General features: G+C 35.6%; 1 protein-coding gene across 5 annotated transcripts in view; it reads left to right on the top strand.

Annotated features, from left to right (window-relative positions):
- The window catches only part of CNKSR2 (connector enhancer of kinase suppressor of Ras 2), a 288,218-nt gene that overhangs the window by 88,091 nt on the left and 175,022 nt on the right, over window positions 1-25,105 (top strand). For all 5 annotated transcript variants that reach the window (XM_059157335.1, XM_059157332.1, XM_059157333.1 and 2 more), the window contains exon 4: window positions 3,721-3,808. In XM_059157335.1, the coding sequence (XP_059013318.1) occupies window positions 3,721-3,808 (88 nt within the window). The remainder of the gene's footprint in view (window positions 1-3,720; window positions 3,809-25,105) is intronic.

Below are 25,105 nucleotides of genomic sequence, written 5' to 3' on the forward strand. Positions count from 1 at the left end.
CATAGGGGAAAAAGTGAAACTCGACCCAGACCTTACACCTTATGTAAAAATTGACTCAAAATTGGACCACAGATCTAAAGGTAAAACATAAAACTATAAAACTTTAATAAGAAAATATGACTTATGATCAGATGAAGATTTTCTGAGATATAGGACTAAAGGTATAATCCAGAAAAAATTATTAAGTTTGACCTCATTAAAATTAAAAACCTGGTATGCTAAGGATCCTGTTACGAGGATGGAAAGAAAAGCCTTAGACTGAGAAGAAATATTACAGGTCACCTATTCAACAAATAATTTACATACAAAATGTGTTAGGAACTCTCTAAATTCAACAGTAGGAATACTAAAAATCCAAAAGCAAATGAACAAAGGGTGTGTGGAGCCATTTCACTGAAGACTATATATATATGGATAGGAAATATGCACATGAGGCTGTTCAGTATCAGTACCAATTAGAAACCCACTCAGGAAATACAGATAACTATTAGATATAGGTAATAAATAAGATAAATATAGATAAAACACCTTGGTGGGATTAAAGACCTAAATATGAGACCTGAAACCATAAAAATCCTAGAAAAGAATATAGGCGGTTATTTCTCTGACATTGACCATAGCAACTTCTTTCTAAATATGTCGACTGAGGTAAGGGAGAGAAGCAAAAATAAACTACTGAGACTGCATCAAAACAAAAAGCTTCTGCACAGGGAAGGAAACAATAAAACTAAAAGGCAACTTATGGAATGGGAGAAGATGTTTGCAAATGATGTATCTGATAATGGGTTAGTATCCAAAATATATAAAGAACGTAAAACTCAACACTCAGAAAACAAATAATCTAATTTAAAAATGGTCAGAAGACATGAAGAGAGATTTTTCCAAAGAAGACATCCAGATGGCCAAAAGACACATGAAAAGATGCTCAACATCACTGATCATCAGAGAAATGCAAATTGAAACTACAATGAGATATCACATCATACCTGTCACAATGGCTAAGATCAACAACACAAGAAAAAACAGGTATTGGTGAGGATGAGGAGAACAAGGAGCACTCAGGCACTGTTGGGAATGCAAACTGGTGTGGCCACTGCACTGTAGAAAATGGGATCGAGATTCCTCAAAAAATTAAAAGTACAATTACCATAGTATCCAGTAATTCCACTACTGGGTATTTACCCAAAGAATACAAAAACACTAGTTCAAAAAGATAGAGGCACCCCTATGTTTATTGCAGCATTATTTACAATAACTAAAATATGGAAGCAACTGAAGTGTCCATGGATACATGAATGGATAAAGGAGAAGTGGGAATATTATCCAGCCATAATAAGAAGGAAATTTTGCCATTTTCAACAACACAAATGGACCTAGAGGATGTGATGCTAAGTAAAATAAGTCAGACAAAAACAAATTCCATATGATTTCACTCGTGTGGAATTCAAGAAAAAAAAAATGAGCAAAGGGGAAAGAAAAGTGACAAAGCAAGGAACAGACTCTTAACTCTAGAGAACAAACTAAACTGATGCTTACCAGAGGAGAGATGGTTCGGGGGATGGGTGAAATAGTTAATGGGGATTAAAAAGTGCACTGGTCATGGTGAACAACAGGTGATTAAAATAAAAACTTTTTTAAAAAAAGAAGAAATATTTGGGGGGAGTTCAAATTATATAGCTAACAGAATGGCCAACATCAGAAATATGTAAGTGAAAAATAGGTTTAAAAAATGTAACCAATAAAGGATATCTAAGAGACCTATGTGAAAGTGGGAGTTGCTTGAGTTGTAGAGTTTGCTAGAAGAAACAAATTATTTATTACCCAGAAGCAGTTCCATATGCATTCTTAGTAAATTACCTGAAGAGATATCAAATAGAAGGAGGTCTAAAGCACTAAGGATACAATAATTTCACTGAATTTTCACCTCCATGCCTTCTTTTATATTAGTGATTTTATTTTCTTTTCATTAAACTGAGCCCCCCAAATCCTATAAGATTTGGCCTTAAAAAACCTGATGGGCCCTTCTTTTCACTACATCTGTATCTTTGGGGTAAATACCCAGTAGTGCAACTGCAGGGTCATAGGGAAGCTCTATTTTTAATTTCTTGAGGAATCTCCACACTGTTCTCCAAAGTGGCTGCACCAATTTGCATTCCCACCAACATAGTTGAGGGAAATTAGAAGGGGAGGTGAACCGTGAGAGAGTCTATGGACTCTGAAAAACAACCTGAGGGTTTTGAAGGGGCTGGGGGTGGGAGGTCGGGGGAGCCTGGTGGTGGGTATTATGGAGGGCATGTATTGAATGGAGCACTGGGTGTGGTGCAAAAACAATGAATACTGTTATGCTGAAAAGAAATTAAAAAAAAAAACAAAACCTGAATGGCATTCACAGGTGAGAGTGGATAAGAAGTAATGGAAAGTCACTATGAATTCTTTTGGTGGCAAAACACTTGGTAAGAAAGACTGCTGCTATTTGTCTCTGACAACCTTGTAAATATAAACCTTATATGGAATATATTTATTATTTGTTTACCACATTATTTGAAAAAAGGATGTGAACTGACATTAATAATTGTTTAGTACAAGATAAAACTTAGAAAGTAAGTTCATAGAGGCAGTATGTATATTAGTGTTTAACTCTGTAGAGTGTGGGTTCAGACTTCCTTGGTTTGAATACCAGCTCCTCCCACTTACTAGCTGCCACTTAACCTTTTTGTATCTCAGTGTTCTCATATGTTTAATGGGAATAATAGTGATGCCTACTACATAGAAGCTTTGTGAAAATAATTTATTACATGTAAAGCATTTAGAAGAGTACCTGGCACATAATAAGTCCTCAATAAGTGTTGGCTCTCATTACTAGCTCTGAATCATGAATGTTTCAAGAAGATACTGTATTCAGAATCTTCACTTGAAAATAAAAAAATACTGTCTTTGCTTAAAGTACTCCTTCATTTGTTTTATTTTAGGTGTAGTGAAGAGAACTTATAGGTACCAAAGAACCAATAAATATTACAAACTAAAAAAAGAAATTAGATGAAAAGCAAACATTATGTTTCTTGGAGTGCCTGGGTGGTGCAGTCAGTTATGCTTCCAAGTCTTGGTTTCTGCTTAGGTCAGGATCTCTGGGTTGTGAGATCAAGCCCTGAGTCAGTCTGCTTGAGATTCTCTCTGTCCCTCTGCCCCTCCTTGCCACATACTCTCTCTTTCTCTAAAATAAATAAATAAATTTTTAGAGAAAAAAAAAGAAAAGTAAGCATTATGTTTCTTGAATTTACTTCTCTTCTTATTTCTGAATTAAAAATAAATAAAATAATTTTTAAAAATAAAATTTCTGAATTTTTATCTAAAATATGTAATAAAATTTTTTTCTAAAATCCGAATCGTTTTTGTCGCTATGTGAACTTTAGAACAACTCATTTCCTATCATTCAAGAGCTTGACTTAAGGCTGCTGCATTTGGGGACTTTCAAAACCTGTTCCTATTTTTTTTTAAAGAATTTATTTATTTATTTGACAGAGAGACACAGTGAGAGAGGGAACACAAGCAGGGGGAATGGGAGAGGTAGGAGCAGGATTCCCACCAAGCAGGGAGCCTGATGCGGGGCTCGATGCCCCCTGGGATCATGACCTGAGCCAAAGGCAGACACTTAATGATTGAGCCACACAGGTGCCCCAAAATCTGTTCCTATTAATCACAATTTTCCTTTTCCCTTTATAGGTCACCATTTGCTGCTGTCACAGACTACTCAGTTACAAGGAATAATGTCATACAGCTCTGCTTGGAACTGACAACAATAGTGCAACAGGTATTAGCTGATAACATTTCTTTCTGTTAATTTATTATCTATTTCATACTCTAACAATGCAAAGTATTCCTTTTTACCAATAGTTTATAAGATACTGGTTTGGGAGTTTCTTACTCTAAGACAAATGGTTCTAAATAAACATATATGATTTGAGAAACTATTCATGTAGCCCAAGAAGCAAGCTTTTTATTTAGCAGATGTAAAAAAGTAAAGTGAACCTCTAGAGAAATCACTGTTAGGTTGTAGGTCTGGTAGTCTCACGTTTTAGTGGAAAGGGTTGTACTTCCCTTCACAAAATGAAATTGCCCCATTTAGATAACAGTCTAAAACTTTTGCTCTAAGGCACTGTTCTTTATTACTACAACTATTAGTTTCACTTATATATTGCACATATGAGAAAATATACATAACAGCTTTTAACAGTGATCTATTTACATGTCCTGGTTTTTTACTTTAAATATTATCCAACCCAGGGATCCCCAAATCAAATGCCTTCAGGAGTGCTGCAGCTAAAATAAGTGTTTGAATCAAGCCTAGGACAAGGTATAAAGAAACATTAAGGTGGTAAATTGACTAGTACATATTTTACAATATTTAATTAAAGTTAATAATAAAACACATCTGTGAAGTCTGAAGCCCACTGTTACCATGCTGCTTAAGCCCCTGTGGTAGCCTGTTGCCACTGTGTTCTCAGGGCCCAGCATTTGTTAACCTATCCACTGATGCAGAAAGAAAGCAGACGAGAAAATAAGATAATACAGAAGATTACTGGGGACGCTGATGATTTATTCTTCTACTCCTTGTCCTTTATTACCAGGGATAATTATAGGAAGAAGAGTAAGTTCATGAATTTTAATTGTGGAGCACATCGGACATTCATCAGGATTCTATCATGGCAGTGAGAAAGCAACTCGTGGTTACTCAGAGACATGCGTGGAGATTGTGAATGTTTTTATGAGCTTTGAGATATATTAACAGTCTCACTGCATGTCTTTATATTTGATAGCAGTAAATTTAAGTTTTGAATTTCAAAAATCCCAACTGGATAATGGGGAGAAGAGTGACATTTTAGGACAAGGGTCAACAAACTTTTTTTCTAAAAGAATCAGATACTGAGGATTTAAGGTTTTATAGGTTGTGTAGTGCAGGCTATCAGGGTGTGTTGCAACTACTCAACTCTGTTGTAGACCAAAAGGAGCCAGAGACAATGCATGAATGGATGGGGGTGGTTAAGTGTCTGTAAAACATGTTTTGAAAAAAAAAATGCTACAGGGTGAATTTGGCCCATAGGCCATCTTTAGCTGATGGTGTTCTAGGGCAGTGCTGGGCCAGGGGGGTCTACAGATGAGCAGCATTATCACCACATGAAAACCTGTTAGAAATTCAGATACTTGGCATACATCCGAAATGTACTGTGGGAAGTTCCCAGGAATCTGCATGTTTGCTAGTTTTTCAGGTGATTCTGGTTTTCCTACACTGTCCTAGGGCCCAGGAGTAAAAGCATTAATATAATCTATGGGTTATTTTTCTTATAGTTGTTTATTATCAATGACACTTCTTAAAAATGTATTTTCTACAACACTGTTTCTTTTAAAGGCATTAAACTAAACCAAAGATTTGAGGTATGGATAACAGATTATTAGAAATTCTCTCTGATTTAGGGATATATATTACACAGTATTTGTATGATAATCTTGCATAGCCTTTTAATATAGGTATGTGCTCAGTAGCGATCTGTATTAAGCAATCCTAATAAAACAAGAATTACTAAGTGCCCCATATCCAGATCTGTGATAACTGTATTTTATTTGTTTTATAAGCTTTTTATTTATACATGAGACCGAAAACAATTGATAGAAGGTAGAATTAAGTGTGAGGATTAAAAATATATATTTTTTAACTTTTTATACATGAGCAACTCCTATTTATTGTCAGTTCTATGAGAATGTAATCCATCTGATATCAGCTTGCAAGATAACTTCATTTCCAAGCATAATTATGACAGAAAGTGGTGTTTTTCAGTTCTTTCCTCTCCTCCAAACATCTGGACCTGAATACCCTATTTAAAGTTTGCTTTTGAGTAATTGGATGATTCTCTGTTGCTTTATAAACTGAGAGTGAAAATCTAAATGACAATTATGTTGTTTTCTTGACAAAGAGTACTCAGGTGTATTCATTTTCGCTTGATTAATACAGAATGTTTTCCCATATCAAAAGGGGATCAACAAAGTGATCTTGAAAAAAAAATTAGCTTTAGTTAAGTATAGAGTGAGATCATAAATGGAGAGTTTTCTCTGTTTAGGACTTACAGGTTCCAGAGCATACCTTTTCTTACCTTCAAATGTTTCATTGAGAAGAAGGTCTGAAATTATTTTCAGTGAATTAAGATCTTTTGTAGAGAGATTGTCCAGTGCTGAAAGTGTTTTTTATGTCAGATATGACCAACCAACTCCTACCCAGCCTGCTATTTTAAGAATCTACTATCCAGGTGACAAGTGGTTCAGCTTTTGTGTCCAGAATGTATGAATATCTGCTATAGACAACTACTTCACAGTAAACATCTGCCGTTCTGATACCGCCCTCAGAGGCTGTTTATGCTCTCAGCAGGACCTCTAACAGCTTGCACTGTGTGGCCTGACATTCTCCTTAGGAATCTGCTTCAAGGCATTAATGGGTTTAAGTCGTTCTCTTTATAGGTCAGGAAACATTAGGTAGAGTAGAGAGAGATGTTTCCACAAGTTGAACTGTGTGTATATTCTGACTTTACCACATACAGAATTACTGAAAATACTCCAGCTAATTGAAATACTCCAAATACGCTCAGATGTAGGACCTTCTGTACTCTCCACCCACTGTACACTCTGTTCTAAAGAAGATGCCTTGCCCTTCATAGGTCATGTTGCTCTAACACTACCTGTTTCTATTTTTTGAAGTTCAGCAGCTTGTAATATATGTCACAGTTCCTTCTAACTCGCTCTCATTTTCCCATGACATGTCCTGTTCCATGTGTCACCTTTAAGATGCTTCTGAACAAAAACCTCTGTACCTAGCTGGTTTTGGCTCTTGCTTTGCCATCCCAACATGCACCTGACTAGATATCTTAAATCATCTATTTTAACTGGGTCTTCTCTGTTGTACCTTTTTAAAAAAGATTTTATTTATTTATTTGAGAGAGAGAGAGCGAGCACAGGGGCAGACTCCCCACAGATCAAGGACCCAGACTCAGGACTTGATCCCAAGACCTTGGGACCATGACCTGAGCCAAAGGCAGACGCTTAACTGACTGAGCCATTCAGGTGCCCCTATTCTGTTGTACCTTAAAGGAAATGTTAAGATACTAATTTCCCTTAACAAAACATATTTTCATGACATCTTGATTTAAATTACTTATAAGTATAGAATGTATCGTTGTCATATGGTCATCCCAAAGCCCAGCTTTAATTTTGTTATTTTTAGCAATTTTCTTCTGATTTCCAAATTGATTAGAAACTCTTTTCTTTGGAATTCATGGGGGTTCCAAGTAGGGTCCTACCATAATTTCAGTTTTATCTTCCAATACTCCCATATATTTTAATCATAGTCCAGTTCATGTAGATGAGTTATTGTGTAAAATAGATTTTGTGGTCTCATCTTTCTAGGGTGCGGGGTCTCCTTAGGACATGCTCCATATATTTTCTTATCTCAGCCTGGTAGAATTATGTTCTATTCTTTAAAGCCTCTAGGAAGTGCCTTATTCATGAAACTGTTACTATTTCCCACAACTCTTTGTACCTTCTTCCTACTTAGACCATTTATATTTAATGTTACTATTTATTCGGTTGGGATCAAATATACTACCTCGCTGTTTGTCTTCTATGTTTCCTATCTGTTCTTTGTTCTTTGTTTTTTTCTGTGTACCTTTTTATTAATTACTTTTTGTTACTATATTTTGCCTTCTTTGTTGACTTATTAGCTATAATTCTTTGTTGTGTGGGCAAATGTAGAAATCCCTTGATCTTACTTTACATAGCATTTCATATCTCACCTATAGCAGTTATAGTCTGCTATGAATATTAATTGTCTCACTTCCGTTAGATTATGAACTCCTTGAAGACAAGAATGTTGTCTTGTTCATTTTCATATATAGTAGGTGCCAATTACATCCTTGTTAAAATAAATTGACCTGAGACCCATTTGTCCCCTATGGCTAGCACATGCTCATTTGTTCTCTTCCAAGAAAAAGTTGGAATTAAATGCTTGAAGTGTTACTCATTTTATTTCATCTACTTTAGTTCTATCTCTGCTAGTTATATAAAGAACCCCAGAGATATCCAGAGATAGCCATCACTTTACATCTTAGTTTATTCATGAGTTAAAATAAGAGAGTAGATCCTCATAACCACTTTCTAATGCTAGAATGAAAGTGAACAAAACTTCTGAAACACAATGTAAATATAGAATACTAACAGGACATGTCTTTTAAAGGAAAACTAATTATAAGCATGATATATTAGTGTTTATAAATCATCTCTTAAATAATCTCTTATTTTTCTATTGTTACATAATGTCATATCTTTGGTACTGGGCTTTTCTGGGCTCTTGTCTGTTACTACCTATCGTAACAATAGGAATGATGTTGATGGATAAAATAATGAAATAAAATAGGAGTTTATTGGGGTACCTGGGTGGTTCAATTGGCTAAGCGTCTGCCTCACCCTCAGATCATTATCCTAGGGTCCTGGAATCAAGCCCACATCCGGCTTCCTGCTCAACAGAAGTGTGATTCTCCCTCTCCTCCCCACTGGTGCTCTCTGTTGTTATCTTTGTCTCTGTCTCTCTCTCTCTCTCAAATAAATAAATAAATAAAATCTTTTTAAAATGTAGGTGTTGTTTCCTGATAATGAAATTATGAGGGATTTTCATTTAGATTACTTTCTTTTACTTTTTGTATTTTCTTTTGTTTTAATTATCTTTATTAACATGTAATGTATTATTAGCCCCAGAGGTACAGGTGTGTGAATCGCCAGGTTTACACACTTCACAGCACTCACCATAGCACAGACCCTCCCGAATGTCCATAATGCAACCACCCTCTCCATACCCTCTATTTTCTTTATTTTCTAAAATGAATTTGAGCTGTCAGAAAAAAATGAATGCTATATATATTAAAGTAATACTTTGATAAAAGAGCACAGCATAGACAATTACTTACTGTATTCTTTTAGATTTTTATTTGTTTATTTATTTGACAAAGAGAAAGAGAGTGAAAGAGGGAACACAAGTGGGGGGAGTTGGAGAGAGAGAGAGATGCAGCATTCCCACTGAGCAGGGAGCCTAACGTTGGGCAGTCTGAGCACACTGGCATCATAGCCTGAGCCAAAGGCAGACACTTAATGACTGAGCCCCCCAGGTGCCCCTACTTACTATATTTTAAAATAAATGGTACAGTTTACAGTCAGTGTCCATCTAATGATCTCATTCAGCCATTGTATACACACTAATCACTGCATTCATTTGGAATTGTACGCAGTATCAGAAGACAGGAATTAAACTTAAGCTACCAGTAAAAGAGGCCAATCGGAATAAGCAAAGTGTAGATTTAAAAAAAATATCTAGGGCATGCATTTATTACCAGGCTTTCAAGAAATCTCATCTGAACAGTTATGATGATAGTTACGCTTTGAAATATGCTGTACTTCAAATTATTTTTCACTCAACTTTAATTATTTTTATTCCCTTTGCAGCAAGAGGAGATGATCAATATCTAAAAATAAACTGTCACAAATAGCTTTTTTCCCCTTCTTAACACAAAGGGGTGGTACTATGAAGTAAGTGGAAAATGCCTCTTGATATTGGCTACCTATATTTAAAGTGGTGCTAACATTAGAGGAGAAAGAGACTATAAATTTCTTTAACAAGCTCTGTTTGGAGGAATTGATTTAATCTACTATATTTGTTTTAATTATTTATAGTTGTGATGAGTTTAGATAATTATATTTAAAGCCTTTTAAAAAGAACCCTCCCTCAACACTTTCCTTTCCACATAAGGTTGGTTGTAATAACACATTTGAGCAAAAGGGGAAACTAGTTTTAAAATCGTAAATGGAAAGAATTCTCAGAGAACCGAAGCTTCATTTAGAGCACTGTCAGAAACAGAATCAGGAAAATGAGACAGGTACCATGCACTTACTTACTTATTTATTTGAGAGAGAAAGAGAGTGGGTGAAAGAGAGAGGCCAAGTGCAAGTCACAAGGGTACGGGGAGGCAGAGAGACTCCCCACTGAGCAGTCCCCAAGGCACAGGACTCAATCCCAGGACCCCAGGATCATGACCTGAGCCAAAGGCAGGTTCTTAACTGACTGAGCCACCCAGGTGCCCCAGCACCCATTTACTTCTTGTCAGTATTGAAATAATTTCTATGATGCCTTTCCTAACAGGTAGCAGCTCTATCAAAAATTATTATAAGTTTTGGTGGAATTCAGAATACTTGAAGCAAAGGACCAACGGTAGAGATCGTGAATACTGGGAGACTTGAGGCTTAGCCCTATTGCTCTATGACAAACCAGTGTGCATTTGCTTGTGCCATCTATAAACAGAAGTAATTCTGTTGTGAGACTCCAATTAGACTAAAAATGGTTCACAAATGTGAAAACAAGGGACGCCTGGGTGGCTCAGTTGGTTAAGCAGCTGCCTTCGGCTCAGGTCATGATCCCAGCGTCCTGGGATCGAGTCCCACATCGGGCTCCTTGCTCCGCAGGGAGCCTGCTTCTCCCTCTGACTCTGCCTTCCACTCTGTCTGCCTGTGCTCGCTCTCACTCTCTCTCTCTTACAAATAAATAAATAAAATCTTTAAAAAAAAAATGTGAAAACAAAAACAAAAGGAAAGTACTATTTATAGAATGGGTGAGAAATAGAGACTTGATAAAAGGAATTAGAATAACAACTTTGTTTTAAATAGTGAATATACAGATTTCTTTTTTCTGCATTTGGTGTTCGTTTTCTTTAGCTGCATCTACAGTGAAATCTGATCACATGCTGAGAGAAAAATTTCAACAGGTTGTGAAACACTGTTGATCAGATTTTGAAATGTTGTATACCAGGTTCTGGTAATTTACTTTTACCTGAAATGTCTCCTCTAAATTGTGTATATTAAAATGTCTTGCTGTTTTCTTATGGGCTTGCTCATTTTTTTTTATATATAATTTTTTATTTTTTATAACATATATTTTTATCCCCAGGGGTACAGGTCTGTGAATCACCAGGTTTACACACTTCACAGCACTCACCAAAACACATACCCTCCCCAATGTCCATAATACCACCCCTTTCTCCCAAACCCCCTCCCCCCAGCAACCCTCAGTTTCAACCTTTTTAGATTCATTTTCTCAGTCCTTGGATATCACTGGCTTTTTGAATAGTGTTTGAAACATTACTTTAGATTACCATTCCTAGTGCTCGCTTCGGCAGCACATATACTAGATTACCATTCCTAGATGAACGTTGGGTAAAAAATAGAAAAATCAGTAGTCTTTCACATGAGATTGTTTAAATTAACTCGTGAATGCAAATGCAAAAAAGAAGGAAATTCTAGAAACCTTTCTTAAAAAGGTCCTATTTTAAGTGTGTAATTGTTACCTACTGCTCAGTCAACACTTTCCTTCTCCATCCTTAAAAGTTTAAAGAAATAGCATGTACTGTTCAAAAAATCTTAACTGAATCATCATCAAGAACTGAAATTTCATTTAGATGTTGAGTTCTTATGATCTTTGCTTGCATTCATTCCATTGATGTTTTATGCCATTAATATAAAGGTTTATATATAGTACATCTTGTAGTATGGTTTTTTTCTATATCTTTAAAAATTACAGAAGTAATATATGCTTTATGGAAAAATTTGAAGTTTTGAAAAGAAAAAAAAATGCTTATAATCCTTCCACTCAAAGAAAATGCTTGTCATCATTTGGCTTATTTTCTTTCATATTTAGTTTTATGCCATTTTTTTTTAATTTACTGCATCATTCATATTAGGACTTATTAAAAATTCCAGTGTAATTAATATATAGTGTTACATTATTTTCAGATGTACAATATGATAATCCAACAATTCTATATGTTACTCAGTGTTCTTCATGCTAACTATACTCTTACTGCCCATCACCTATTTTACCCATTCCCCCCAACCATCTTCCCCTAGTAACCACCAGTTTGTTCTCTGTTTAAGTGTCTATTTGTATCCTTTTTTGTGTGTTCATTTTGTTTTCTTAAATTCCATGTATCAGTGAAATAATGTGGTATTTGTCTTTCTCTGACTGACTTATTTTACTTAGCATTATACCCTCTAGATTTATCCATGTTGTTGCAAATGAAAAAACTTCAGCCATATTTATGGCTAAGTAATATTGCATTGTATGTGTGTTTATCCATTCGTCTATCGATGGACCATTGGTCTGCTTCTATATTTTGGCTATTGTAAACAATGCTGAAATAAACATAGGGTTACATATATCTTTTTGAATTAGCTTTTTTGTATTCTTTAAGACTTGTTTTTTTAAAAAAAAGTTTATAAAGTGGCAATATTCATTAATCTTTTAAAATATAATAAACTATAAAAAATATTTACAGACATCCCAACCTAAGCACCAGAAAAAGCTGTGCTATTGCTTTGAGCTTTCCTACAATAAATATCTGTATTTAAATTGTGAGTATGACTTTTCTACAATTCATTTGTTCCATTTTATTGTACATTTACTCATCAGATATATTTTATTTCTTTTATTTTCTAAACTTGTTATTTTTATTATTTTTAAAATTGATTTAGATGACTGACATAAATGACATAAAATATCATATTAGTTTCAAGTATACAACATAGTGATTTGGTATTTCTATACATGATGAATTTCACAATAAGTCTAGTTGCTATCTGTCACCATTCAAAGTTATTACAGTATTATTGACTATATTTCCTATGCTGTAAATTATATCCCCATGAATTACTTTTTTTTAATAACTGCAAGTTTGTACCTCTTAATCCCATTTACTTATTTTGCTTGTCTTCCTGACTTTGCCCTCTGGTAACCAGCAGTTTGTTTCTTCTGTCTATGAGTCTGTTTCTGTTTTGTTTTGTTTGTTTGCTTGTTGCTTTTTTAGATTCCACATGTAAGAGAAATCATACAGAATTTGTCTTTCTCTCCCTGACTTATTTCACTTAGCATAATGCCCCCAGGTCAATCCATCTTGTTGCACACAACAAAAGTTCATTCTTTTTTATGGCCGAGTAGTACTCCATTGTATATATATACACAACATCTTTATCTACTCCTCTGGGGATAGACACTTAGTTTGCTTCCTTATCTTAGCTATTGTAAATAATGATGCAATGAACATGTATCTCTTTGAATTGGTATTACCATTTTCTTTGGATAAATACCCAGAAGTGGAATTGCTAGGTCATATGGTAATTCTTTTTATAATTTTTTGAGGAACCTCCAGTGTTTTCCATAGTGGTGACACCAATTTACATTCCCACCAAAAGTGAAGGAGTGTTCCCTTTTCTTCCTATCCTTACCAACACTTGTTACTTTTTGTCTTCTTGATAATAGCCAATCTGACCGGTGTTATTTTATTTTTCAATCTTTATTCAAGAAAATGGAAAAAATGTTCTTCAAACATCAATATTTAAAGTATTTATTTCTGATGGACAACTCAGTCTGTATGTTTTCTAATCTCTTTTCTACCTTTACACTATTTTAAATACAAATCAGAGAAAGTAAATTATTTACAAAGTATTTTCTAAATATGCATTTTAAAATAAAAATATAAATGAACATATTAAGTGTATTGCCCTTTTTAAAATGTATTCCTACCTGAATCTAATCTATTTTAAACCAGTTGTTATTTACTCAAGATAAATACTTAAGAGAAAAGAAGAGCTTTTTTAGGACTTATTGAATTGGTATTTGTGGTTTAAATTCTTAGAACATATATTTGTGAATACTATAAAACATAAAAATTAAAAATAAAGATTGCGGGATGCCTGGGTGGCTCAGTTGGTTGAGCGGCTGCCTTCGACTCGGGTCATGATCCCATCGTCCTGGGATCGAGTCCCACATTGGGCTCCTTGCTCATTGGGGAGCCTGCTTCTCCCTCTGCCTCTGCCTGCCATTCGGTCTGCCTGTGCTCGCTCTCTCTCCCTCTCTCTCTGACAAATAAATAAATAAAATCTTTAAAAAAAATAAAAATAATAAAGATTGCATAATTTTGTAAAAATAAATAGGCTAGAAGTGATTTTTAAAATTTCATTAAAGATTGGGGTGCCTGGGTGGCTTAGTTGGTGAAGCATCTGCCTTCGGCTCAGATCATGATCCCAGGGTCCAGGGATCGAGCCCCACAATGGGCTCCCTGCTCATCGGGAGCCCACTTCTCCCTCTCTTCCTCACTCATGCTCTCTCTCATTATCTCCCTATAAAATCTTTAAAAATAATAAATAAATTTTATTAAAAATTTATGGAAGGAAATTTGGCCTATAAATTTTCTGACAATAGCTATTATATTTTGCTTCATTATACTTTATCTGTATGAACAATACCTGCTTTACCTTCTTGATTGACATTTTTATTTTATTTTATTTCAGTTTATTTTATTTACTTACTTATGTTTTTAAGAAAAATACTCACCCAGTATGGAGCTCAACACAAGTCTTGAACTCATAATGCTGAGATCAAGACCTGGGCTGAGATCAAGAGTTGGACACTTAACCAACCAAGCCACCCAGGCACCCCTTGGTTGACTTTTTATATCATTTAGTCTTCTATTTTATGGCAAAATAGTGTAGTGAGCTTTGATATAAAGTATAGCTGAGTTCATTATCTTAGCTCTTCTTTTCGATACCATGTATGAACTTTAACAAATTGCTTCACATTTCTGATACATTTTGTTTTATTTGTAAAAATGGGTCATATCTCATTGGATTATGATAGGGTTGTTGTGAGTAATGAAAATTGATCTAGCCCATAATCTGGCATTCAGTGGGAGCTTAATAAATGGCCATTTTAATTATCTTATATAGCAAAAAAGCCCTTGGAAACTGAACTTAGGTAGTTTTTACTTTGTAAAAATTAGAAGGAGTGATGCTCTGATAACTTTCAGTATTGCGTACCAGTGAAGAAAGACCTATTTCTAGAATGAGTGCTTTTTTTTTTAAGATTTTATTTATTTATTTTTAACAGACAGAGATCACAGGTAGGCAGAGAAGCAGGCAGAGAGAGAGGGAGGAAGCAGGCTTCCTGCTGAGCAGAGAGCCTGATGTGGAGCTCGATCCCAGGACCCTGGGATCATGACCTGAGCTGAAGGCAGAGGCTTAACCCACTGAGCCACCCAGGTGCCCCTGAGTGCTTTTTTTTTTAAAAGGACTTTGATTTAATTTAGGAATGCTCTTTGGATTTTAATGCAAACTGATGACTGTGCTTCATATTTTGGAAGATATTTTGATGTAATACAGGAGTGAATTTTGGTCACCTGTGGACTTGCCATCCCATCCACATATTCACAATACCTAGAATTGAAAATGGAGAACTCAAAACATAGAAAAGTACAATGCCTGTGTCTAATACTCAGTCCTACATAGTGTGTGTTGTAAAAGGGATATTAAGATTCAAGTAGTAAATCTATAATCTATGTGAAGTTTTAAAGTTGGGATATAAATTATACTGGGGTAGGTATGGTATGTATTATATGGTTCATGTAGTCAGTATTAAAACCTATAAAAGCCCAGCCAGGATAACTTCTCATTCATCTCAGACAGAACTTTAAATACTATTTTTGCTATATTAGGGTTAGTGTTTAAACCTTCCTGAATCAGACATTCTAGGTGACCTGAAAATTAGACTGGGGCTCTTGAGATTGTAACTGGGGCATTTCAGACAGAAAACCAGGACAAGTTTTATATGTAAATTTTAAACATTACGGATTGTATTACTTAGCATACTTGTTGATGGAAACATTAAAGGTGATTCTGGTTTCTTTACTTTGTATTTAAACAAACAGTATATTTAGTTCAATGTAATTATACTTAATCCTTTGTTTTCTTCAGCTGTTTTACTTGATCATGAAGTAGCAAAACCAGTATTTTTTTAAAGATTTTATTTATTTATTTGACAGACAGAGATCATAAGTAGGCAGAGAGGCGGGCAGAGAGAGGAGGAAACAGGCTCCCCGCTGACACAAGGCTCAATCCCAGGACCCTGGTACCATGACCTGAGCCGAAGGAAGAGGCTTTAACCCACTGAGCCTCCCAGGCGCCCTGCAAAACCAGTATTTTTTAAAATTTCTCTATATAGTCCTTACGTAGTGAATCAGAAATTAGATCTAAAACTAATAGGCATAATACCCAGATAACTTGAGGACTTTTATTCTAAAGACAAATGTAAAACTAAAAATATATAGAATTTACAAAACTGAGATTATATTATATTTGTATGCCTGTATCTTTTTAAAAGACCTAGAATACAGTTTTATAACTGACATAAATATAAACACACACGGATACATCCTCATTCTTGATATAAAATATTTATTGGTAGCTGTAAATTTTCTGAAAGCTCAGGATGAAAATGTAAATAAGAGTGATAAGATTATAGCATGCTAAGACTTTAGGAGAGCACCATTTAGAACACTGGGACATAATCACAATATCCTTCCAGCTTTCTGACACTGGCCTGACTTATGAAAAAAACTTAAAAATTTGCATATATTATATGAAAATGAATGCTGAAATAGATTGTTTTCATAGCTTTATTTTTTTGAAAACCTAGACTATATTATATTATATATGAGCATCCTGCCAAACATTTTTAAAGATGTAGACAGTATCACCATCAGCAATAACAGAAGAACTGGAGGTATGGTGTACTATACTTGCTCAATTCTTTTACATGGCAAGTGGCAGGATGATATTTCTCAGACTTCTGTTTTCTTCCATGCATTATATTTTAAAGTTTATGTAATACTTTATATATATGCAAGAGAATACATGTCAAATATATGTTATGAGGCGTAACAATCAATCAAATACTCGTGAATGTGTCATCTAATAAGTAGAACATTACCTCCCTATCTCATTATCCCCACCTCTTCTCAGGGTGTTTATTGGTTTTTATTTTCCCCTTAAAATAATTTTTTTAAGATTTTATTCATGTATTTATTTTAGACAGACAGAGAGGGAGAGAGAGAAGGTAAGTGTGCAGGGGAGGGGGAGGAGCTAAGGGAGAGGGACAAGCAGGCACTGCATTGAGCATGAACCTGGAGCAGGGCTCAGTCTCCCAACCCAGAGGTCATGACCTTAGCTGAATTCAAGAGTTTTAGGCTTAGCCAACTGCACCACAAGCCACCCCTCTTTAAAATAGTTTTATATATTTTTCTTAAACATACCATTTAGTTATGGTTGTCTTTGAACTTTGTAAAAAATGGTATCACTGTGCATATTACTTGTTTCACTTGATTTGTGTTTCTGAATTCATTCATGTTTTGTCCATTTATGTAGTTCATTCACTACATATAATACTCAATTGTGTATCTACTCCATATTTATTCACTTTGCTGACCATGGACATTTGGATACGTGCCTATTTTAAATATATTACATGGAAGGGTTATTGGACATGCACAACTTTATAATTGTACTACATCCTGTTCTGAAAGTTTTATTGCTTATTTATGTAATGTACTTTCATTGTCTTCCTGCTCTCTGAATTACAATATGTTTGCCATGCTGTCTTATGATGTATTTCATCTTTCAAGAGGCTATTAAAATTTTCTCACAAGGGCCCTAACAAGATAGAACTTCTAGCATTGGTGCTATGTTATGTGCATAGAAGCAGATATAGAAAGATGGATTATGGGTGCCTGGGTGGCTCAGTGGGTTAAAGCCTCTGCCTTCAGCTCAGGTCATGATCCCAGGGTCCTGGGATCGAGACCTGCATCAGGCTCTCTGCTCAGCAGGGAACCTGCTTCCCTCTCTCTTTCTCTCTCTCTCTGCCTGCCTCTCTGCTTACTTGTGATCTCTGTCTGCCAAATAAATAAATAAAAATCTTAAAAAAAAAAAGATGGGTTACATGATTCTTATCCCTACAGTTTATAAAATAAACTTCAGGAGAGAGTCCCTGATATGTTACCATTTGTCTTATACCATGATGATTCTTTTTAAAGATAAAATCAAAAGTAAGGGCGCCTGGGTGGCTCAGTGGGTTGAGCCACTGCCTTCGGCTCAGGTCATGATCTCAGGGTCCTGGGATTGAGTCCCGCATCGGGCTCTCTGCTCGGCAGGGAGCCTGCTTCCCACTCTCTCTCTGCCTGCCTCTCCGTCTACTTGTGATTTCTCTCTGTCAAATAAATAAATAAAATCTTTAAAAAAAATCAAAAGTAATACCAGTCCATTTAAGAAAAAATTTGCTGTGGGAGACTTGGTGAAAGCGGGTATCTGCCTCATGCATTTCTGTGTCTCTGGTGCCTGGGAAACAAATGTTTGTTGAAAGAATGAAAGGACTCATTTCCCCTTAAGATTCCCCCCCAAAAAGGACTACAGATTTTAGGTTTAACTGCTATAACTCACTGTGATGCTGATGAAGACCTAAAGAGAATTAAGCACGAAAAGAAAAAAAAAAATTCTCTTCAAAGATGATGAAATACAGGTCTATTGTCATTATTACAAATACACAATTAGTCCTTAAAATTTTAAGGCTGCTTCTTCCTATCCTTTCTCCTACTAACCCTTGCAACTTCAGGAAGATGAGTGGGGGAGGCAGGAAACAGTGGTGATAGTACCAGTCTCCTCCATGAAACAGGTAATGGAATGAGCTAGTGAATTGGGGAAGAGAGAGAAGATAAGAGGAAAGAAGAGGGGAGGGAAGGAGAGGTTCATGTGGAGAGAACCAGAGACTAGGAGGAGAGGGCTAGTTTTGGAGTTAGAAAAGGTTACCATTACTGTCCAGTCTGCTCAGCCTTCCCAAACAAATCCATGTGTGCATTTCTGAGTATCATCTGGAATGCTTTTGTAGCTTTAAAATTCCAGTTTTGATTTGATACCAAATTTGGAAACCTGAGCTGTAAAGGAATATAGAATATAATGTTGAGACTGTGTAGTGCCAAAGTAGGAGTTATAAAAGTACCTAAGCAGGAAAAATGAAAAGGTTCGATTACATACTTTTATTTGTCCTGGTTCTCTATAACTATTTTATGTATCTTGCTACAGTTTAAGTGCCATCCCCAACGGCATTTTAAAATGCCTTTTAAAATGTCTACAGTTGTGCTATTCAGCAGTTACTAATAATATAACTGTTAATTTCCATTTTACTGTTTCACTGTCTTCCACAGGTCTCCTTACCCTACAAAATAATCTCACTAGGCTTTCTGTTTCTTCACATTTAAACTGTCTACAGAAATATTTTCCTGCTTTCTCTCCCAACTGAACTGCCTTTTAGAATTGAAGTATACTACTCTGGGCTCTTCTGTCCACTTTTGTACCCCTCCCTCAAACCGTATCTAGATGAACCCTATTCCTTATGACATTTAAAAATTATTGGAAGAACAAAATGTCTATACAAAGTTTAATGGTCAGGGAATAATAACACTGCTATTTTGAGATTGGCCAAGTGCTTTTACAACATGTTATCAGAATCAGATTTTTTCCCTCACAATAACCCAGTGAAGTAGGTAGACCAGATGTCATTATCTCAGTTTTGTAAGTGAGTAAATGGAATTTCAGAGAGGGAAAATGACACAATAAGTGACATGGCCAGGACTTAGATCCATGCTTTGACATTGTTTGTAATACTTTCTGCTCATTTCTCCTCATGTTTGGCTTTTCCTTAGAATGAAACAAGGAGCTTTTTAAAAGCCCTGATATCTGTGCTCCATGAGACTTATTAAATTAGACTCTTTATGGTCAGGCTTGGCATGAGTAGTTTTTAAATGATGTCTCCATTGATCCTAACCTGAAGCCAAAGTTGATAACCACTGTGCTCATAATTAACTGATTTAGAATGAGAGGAGTATGAGGTGAGAAGAAAATTTATGGGTTAAAGAATAGTATTTTCTCAAAGCCTCATTCATGGTCTATAATTCACCTGGGGAAACTTGTTAAGAGGCAGATTCCCCAAACTCTATCATAGGTTGAATGACTGGGAACTGTGGATCAGTAGGTTCAACTATTTATAGGTGATATCAACCCAGATGTGACACATTTATAGAGGAGCCTAGTTAAACATGTTTTTTAGGATATCAAACATAAGATATTAATGAAAATGGTCATTATGCATTTATAATAAGGGAAAAATCAATGTTAGAAACTAATGTGCTGGGAACTTAATAAAATAAGAAGAAATAATAGCATTTTCAGCATGTTATGGATCCTTATGTCCTACATAGGTTATCATTAAATCATTACAAATTTTTCATACTTATAAAAGATTAAAGCATACCCAAAAAATACAGGGAGCCACCAGTTACAGGCACCAATTTTCTAAGGCATTTGTCTTTACTGACAAAGTAGTTTTTAATAACCCAGATCCCTTGGATTGGGTCAGAATGACAACCAACATCAGACAGGTAATTCAGATGAAATTGGGTCCTAACACAAGTGAAATAATGGACTGAGATTATACTTGATATTGGCATGTTTGAAGAACTGGTCAGAATTAAGTAATTAGGACAAGTGAGCATAGATAAGACTAATAAAATGAGACAAAAATGATATACAAACACAAGATGGTGAAAGACTAGATTTTTATGAAGTTAAGAGTGTAATCTGAGGCTGACTGTGTAAGGAAAGACATAGCATTTCTGAAAAGTAGTACATTTCCTGAAATGAAGTACAGCATGTAAAATTTATAAAATGGGGGCTCCTGTCTGGTTCAAGTTGGTAGAGCCTGTGACTCTTGATCTCAGGGTTGTAAGTTCAAGCCCCCCCATTGAGTGTAGAGCTTACATTAAAAAAAAATCATGGAATAGTTATTGCATTAAACTCTGCATTGGTTACGTCTTCATTTTCATATGTGTTCTAGCTTTAACCCTTCTATCTGGTGGAAGATTGTATCAGTCGAGTTAAACTAGATTATGCTGCAGTAATAAATAACCCAGAAATATTTGTGCTTTTAATATCACTCATGTCCAGTGCTCACGCTTCATATCCAGCCTGGATTACTATAACTCTACTCCGCATTCTCCTCACTTCAAAGCCCAGAGTAGCCTCTTTTTGAACATTGCTGGTCATCACAGCAGAGAGGAAAGAGCATGGTATAACTATGAACTATTTCTTAATGTTTCTGCAGATGGGACAAGCACATCTGCCCACATTTCATTGGACAAAGTAAGTCATACAGCAATGGCTGACTTCAGTAGCTATAGGAAGTTTAATACTTTCTTTAAAAGAAGGGAACGTATATTTAGAAAGCATAATACAAGTCTGGTATAGCAATGAATATATAAAAAATTCCAGTATATAGCGTGATACCAGAATTTTAAGGACAATAATCTTGTTTATTTGAACATAAGGAAAGTACCATAAAATTAAATTATGTGGAAAATTTTTGAAATATCCAAAAAATATGTCGGTAAAAGTTGAGTTCAAAGAATTTCTTCTCTCTTCTCAATGGTGTATTCTTATGCATTGGTGTCTCTTAGTATCTTAACTAATCTACTGCAATATTGGTGATAGGTTTTTTTTTGTTTTGTTTTTTTTTGGTTTTTTTTTTTTTGGTGATAGGTTTTGTAGGAAGGGGAAGAGGAAGACCTCTTGAAATTTTTCAAAGCATAAAATTCTGTCTTATAATCACTCAGTGTTACTACTAGGAAACCCTAAATGGATACTGATTATTTATGATAATGATTTCTGAGGGTGTACAAAAGTAAACCTAGATGTAGGCTGGTATTGTTACTTGGACAATTTAGTATTTATTAGGATTTAAGTATATTATTATCATTAATGATCTAAAAATATTTATTGAGTGCCTGGGTATCAATATTACCTTTTCAGATGTACATATAGGGACTAAAGAATTTTTAAGACTAATACTTGGAATTTGTTTCAAATATACCATAATTTGCATTTATTTTTCAGGCAGCCGAGTGGATGATCTTGAACTGATGAAGTAATGTTTAATTTATATTTTCATTTATGAGGGGTCATAGTATTTATCTTTGCTTGAGCTCCATAGTTGAATTTGTCACAAGGGAAAAAGTATCTTTCATCACTTAGACCCTATAGATATTCTTTCCCTTATGATATATTAGATGGTCATTGCAGTAAGTAACTTGAACATTGGGAAGCTAGAGAGACTTTTTGTTACAAAGAAATGTTGACTTTATTGTACGAATATAAAATTCTTGATGTCTTTTACATAATATGAATCTTCACGCATGCAGAGAAAGCCCAATTATTTTTGTTGTAAATATCTGCTGAGATCATGCAGATTAAAGTTTAAAACTAAGCTCATCTTTAAAATTATTTTAAAACTGAACTCAGTCTATTTTGGTACAAAATTAGAGTGTAAAGAAACTAAATGTACTGTGCTAGTTTGGCAATTAGAAATTTTATTTTTTTAAAAAATGGCTTTAAAATTTCATTTGTGTACCTAATCTCTAAAGCCAATGTGAAATGTTTATTATAGAATGTGAAAATAGAGAATCAATGGAATAAAATACTCATAGCTGATAAATTGAGACTATACTTATAGAGTGAAAAGAGAAACTCGAAAATTTAAGACACAATTGAGTTCGTTCTTTGAAAATACTGACCATCTAATGGGAGAGAGTAAGATTAACAGATAACCTGTGGAAACATAATATAGGACATAGGCCTTTCAAAAATGTTTAGGTCTTGGGACACCTGGGTGGCTCAGTTGTTGAGTGTCTGCCTTCATCTCAGGTCATGATACCAGGGTCCTGCGATCAAGCCCCACATCGGGCTCCCTGCTGAGCAGGGAGCCTGCTTCTACCTCTTCCACTCCTCCTGCTTGTGTTCCCTCTCTCACGGTATCTCTCTCTGTCAAATAAATAAATAAAATCTTTTTAAAAATATTTAGGTCTCGACTCAATACATGCAGAATAAACAAACTTAGCTCATGATGGGGATTAGTTCACTGCTTCTTCAGGTTGTCAAAATAAAACTATTAAAGTTATAGGGATCACAGTCACCCTAATGAGTTTTCTGGTCATTAATACCTTAACTTGACATTTTTACTTTTAATTCCTTTTGACACTCAATCTTGATTAGCCTGAGTAGTTTTTAGATTTATTACAGAGCCATTAAGATGCTGAAAAAACAATCAGCCTTACTTCTCTGCCTGCATTTCCAAGTCTTTATATGCTAGATTAGTTTCCATATGCATTCAACTACTGAGACAGTAGTCTTTCGTTGTGAAGTGAAGACTAGAGTGATTAAAGCCAGACTGGAGGGACACCTGGGTGTCTGGGTCAGTTTTGATTTCTGCTCAGGTTGTGATCTCAGAGTCTTGAGATCAAGGCCCATGTTGAGTTCCGAGCTCAGCGGAAAATCTGCTTCTCTCCTTCTCCTCCCTCTGCCCCTCACCCAGTTCGTGCTCTCTCTCTCTCTCTCAAATAAATAAATGAATCACTTAAAAAAATATTAAATCCAAATTTGGTTTCATTTTAGATGGCCTCTGAGAGAGTGGGGAGAAATAGACAGAATTTTGAAGAGCAATATGATGCAAGGTGCAGATGAAAATGGCTGTGTTCCCTGATGGAAAGACTACAGATGACCGCTAAGGTCATGCCCACTCACATTCTCCTCCCATCCCTTGTTTCTTGCTCTTTGTCTGTTACAACTCAATACCTTATTTAACCCAATGAAAAATCTTAGCTATTTCTTTTCAAAATGGGTCATTTGAAAATTTCAAGAGGGGCACCGGGCGGCTCAGTCAGTTAAGCATCTGACTCTTGGTTTCAGCTCAGGTTATGATCTCAAAGTCCTGAGATCAAGACCAACTTCAGGTGGGCTCTGCCATCAGCACAGAGTTGCTTCAGAATCTCTCTCCCAGGGCGCCTGGGTGGCTCAGTGGGTTAAGCCTCTGCCTTCAGCTCAGGTCATGATCTCAGGGTCCTGGGATCGAGCCCCACATTGGGCTCTCTGCTCAGCGGGGAGCCTGCTTCCTCCTCTCTCTGCCTGCCTCTCTGCCTACTTGTGATCTCTCTCTCTGTCACATAAATAAATAAGAGATTTAAAAAAAAAATCTCTCTCTCTCTCCTTCTCACCCCATTGCTCATGTGCTCTTTCTAAAATAGATAAATAAATAATATCTTTTTAAAAAAAAATTTAGGTTCTTTTTTTTACATTGTATTTTTTTATTGTGTTATGTTAGTCACCATAAAATACATCATTAGTTTTTGATACAGTGCTCGAAGATTCATACCATTCTTCATGAATTCTATTCTCATTCCCAAAACAATAGCAAGAAGACTGCTCCAACAAGTTTTTGGTCATCAAGCTAGCCAAAATGGTGGAAGGATTGCCAAGGAGGTACTTGCGCAGTGGTTGGTTATACCTTTGCCTCCCTTGTTTGCCAAGGATATTTATAGATCTGAAATTTAACAGTAACATTTTGATAACATATTCAAGAAGACCGATGACTGTCTATTCACTATGGACATTCTTTTCACTCAGGGCAGTCAGTCAGCTTTTGCTCTTTCAATGCATCCAAATTTTGTTTGGACTTTTATCTTCCATCCATTGCAAAGCCTTTACCCCGGCACTGCTTTCTTTGTGCCCACAAAGCTAGGTGATGACTACTTCGAATTCCTTTTAATAGCTCTTTTCTGTGTATCATCCTAGAGAAAGAATTGCTTTCATTGTACTATGCTGCTACTGTAGATGTCACAATAGACCGGAATCAGCTCTTGTGGGAGGAAAAAAAAAAGTGAAGCATCTGGTCAATAACTGGAAACTAAACTCTTTCATGTCTTTCTTTTCAGATGCTGCTTTATTGTTATTTGTTTGAAAATCTTGTTAAATGGCTTCCCATTTCATAACTGTTGGAAGGACCGTAGTATATTTCTCTAGACCTGACCTTCTGGCTAGCATGGTGACCACTAGCTGCATGTAGCAACTGAAATATAAACTTAAATTAATTAAAACTAAGTAAAACTACAAATCCAGTTCCTTCTTTGCACATTTTAATTGCTTAGGAGCCACATATGTCTAAAAATTACCAAATTGGGGGGTGCCTGTGTGGCTCAGTGGGTTAAACCTGTGTCTCTGGCTTAGGTCATGATCTCAGGGTCCTGGGATGGAGCCCTGCATTGGGCTC

Source organism: Mustela lutreola, chromosome X, assembly GCF_030435805.1.
Source record: "Mustela lutreola isolate mMusLut2 chromosome X, mMusLut2.pri, whole genome shotgun sequence".
In the NCBI taxonomy this organism is placed as follows: domain Eukaryota; kingdom Metazoa; phylum Chordata; class Mammalia; order Carnivora; family Mustelidae; genus Mustela; species Mustela lutreola.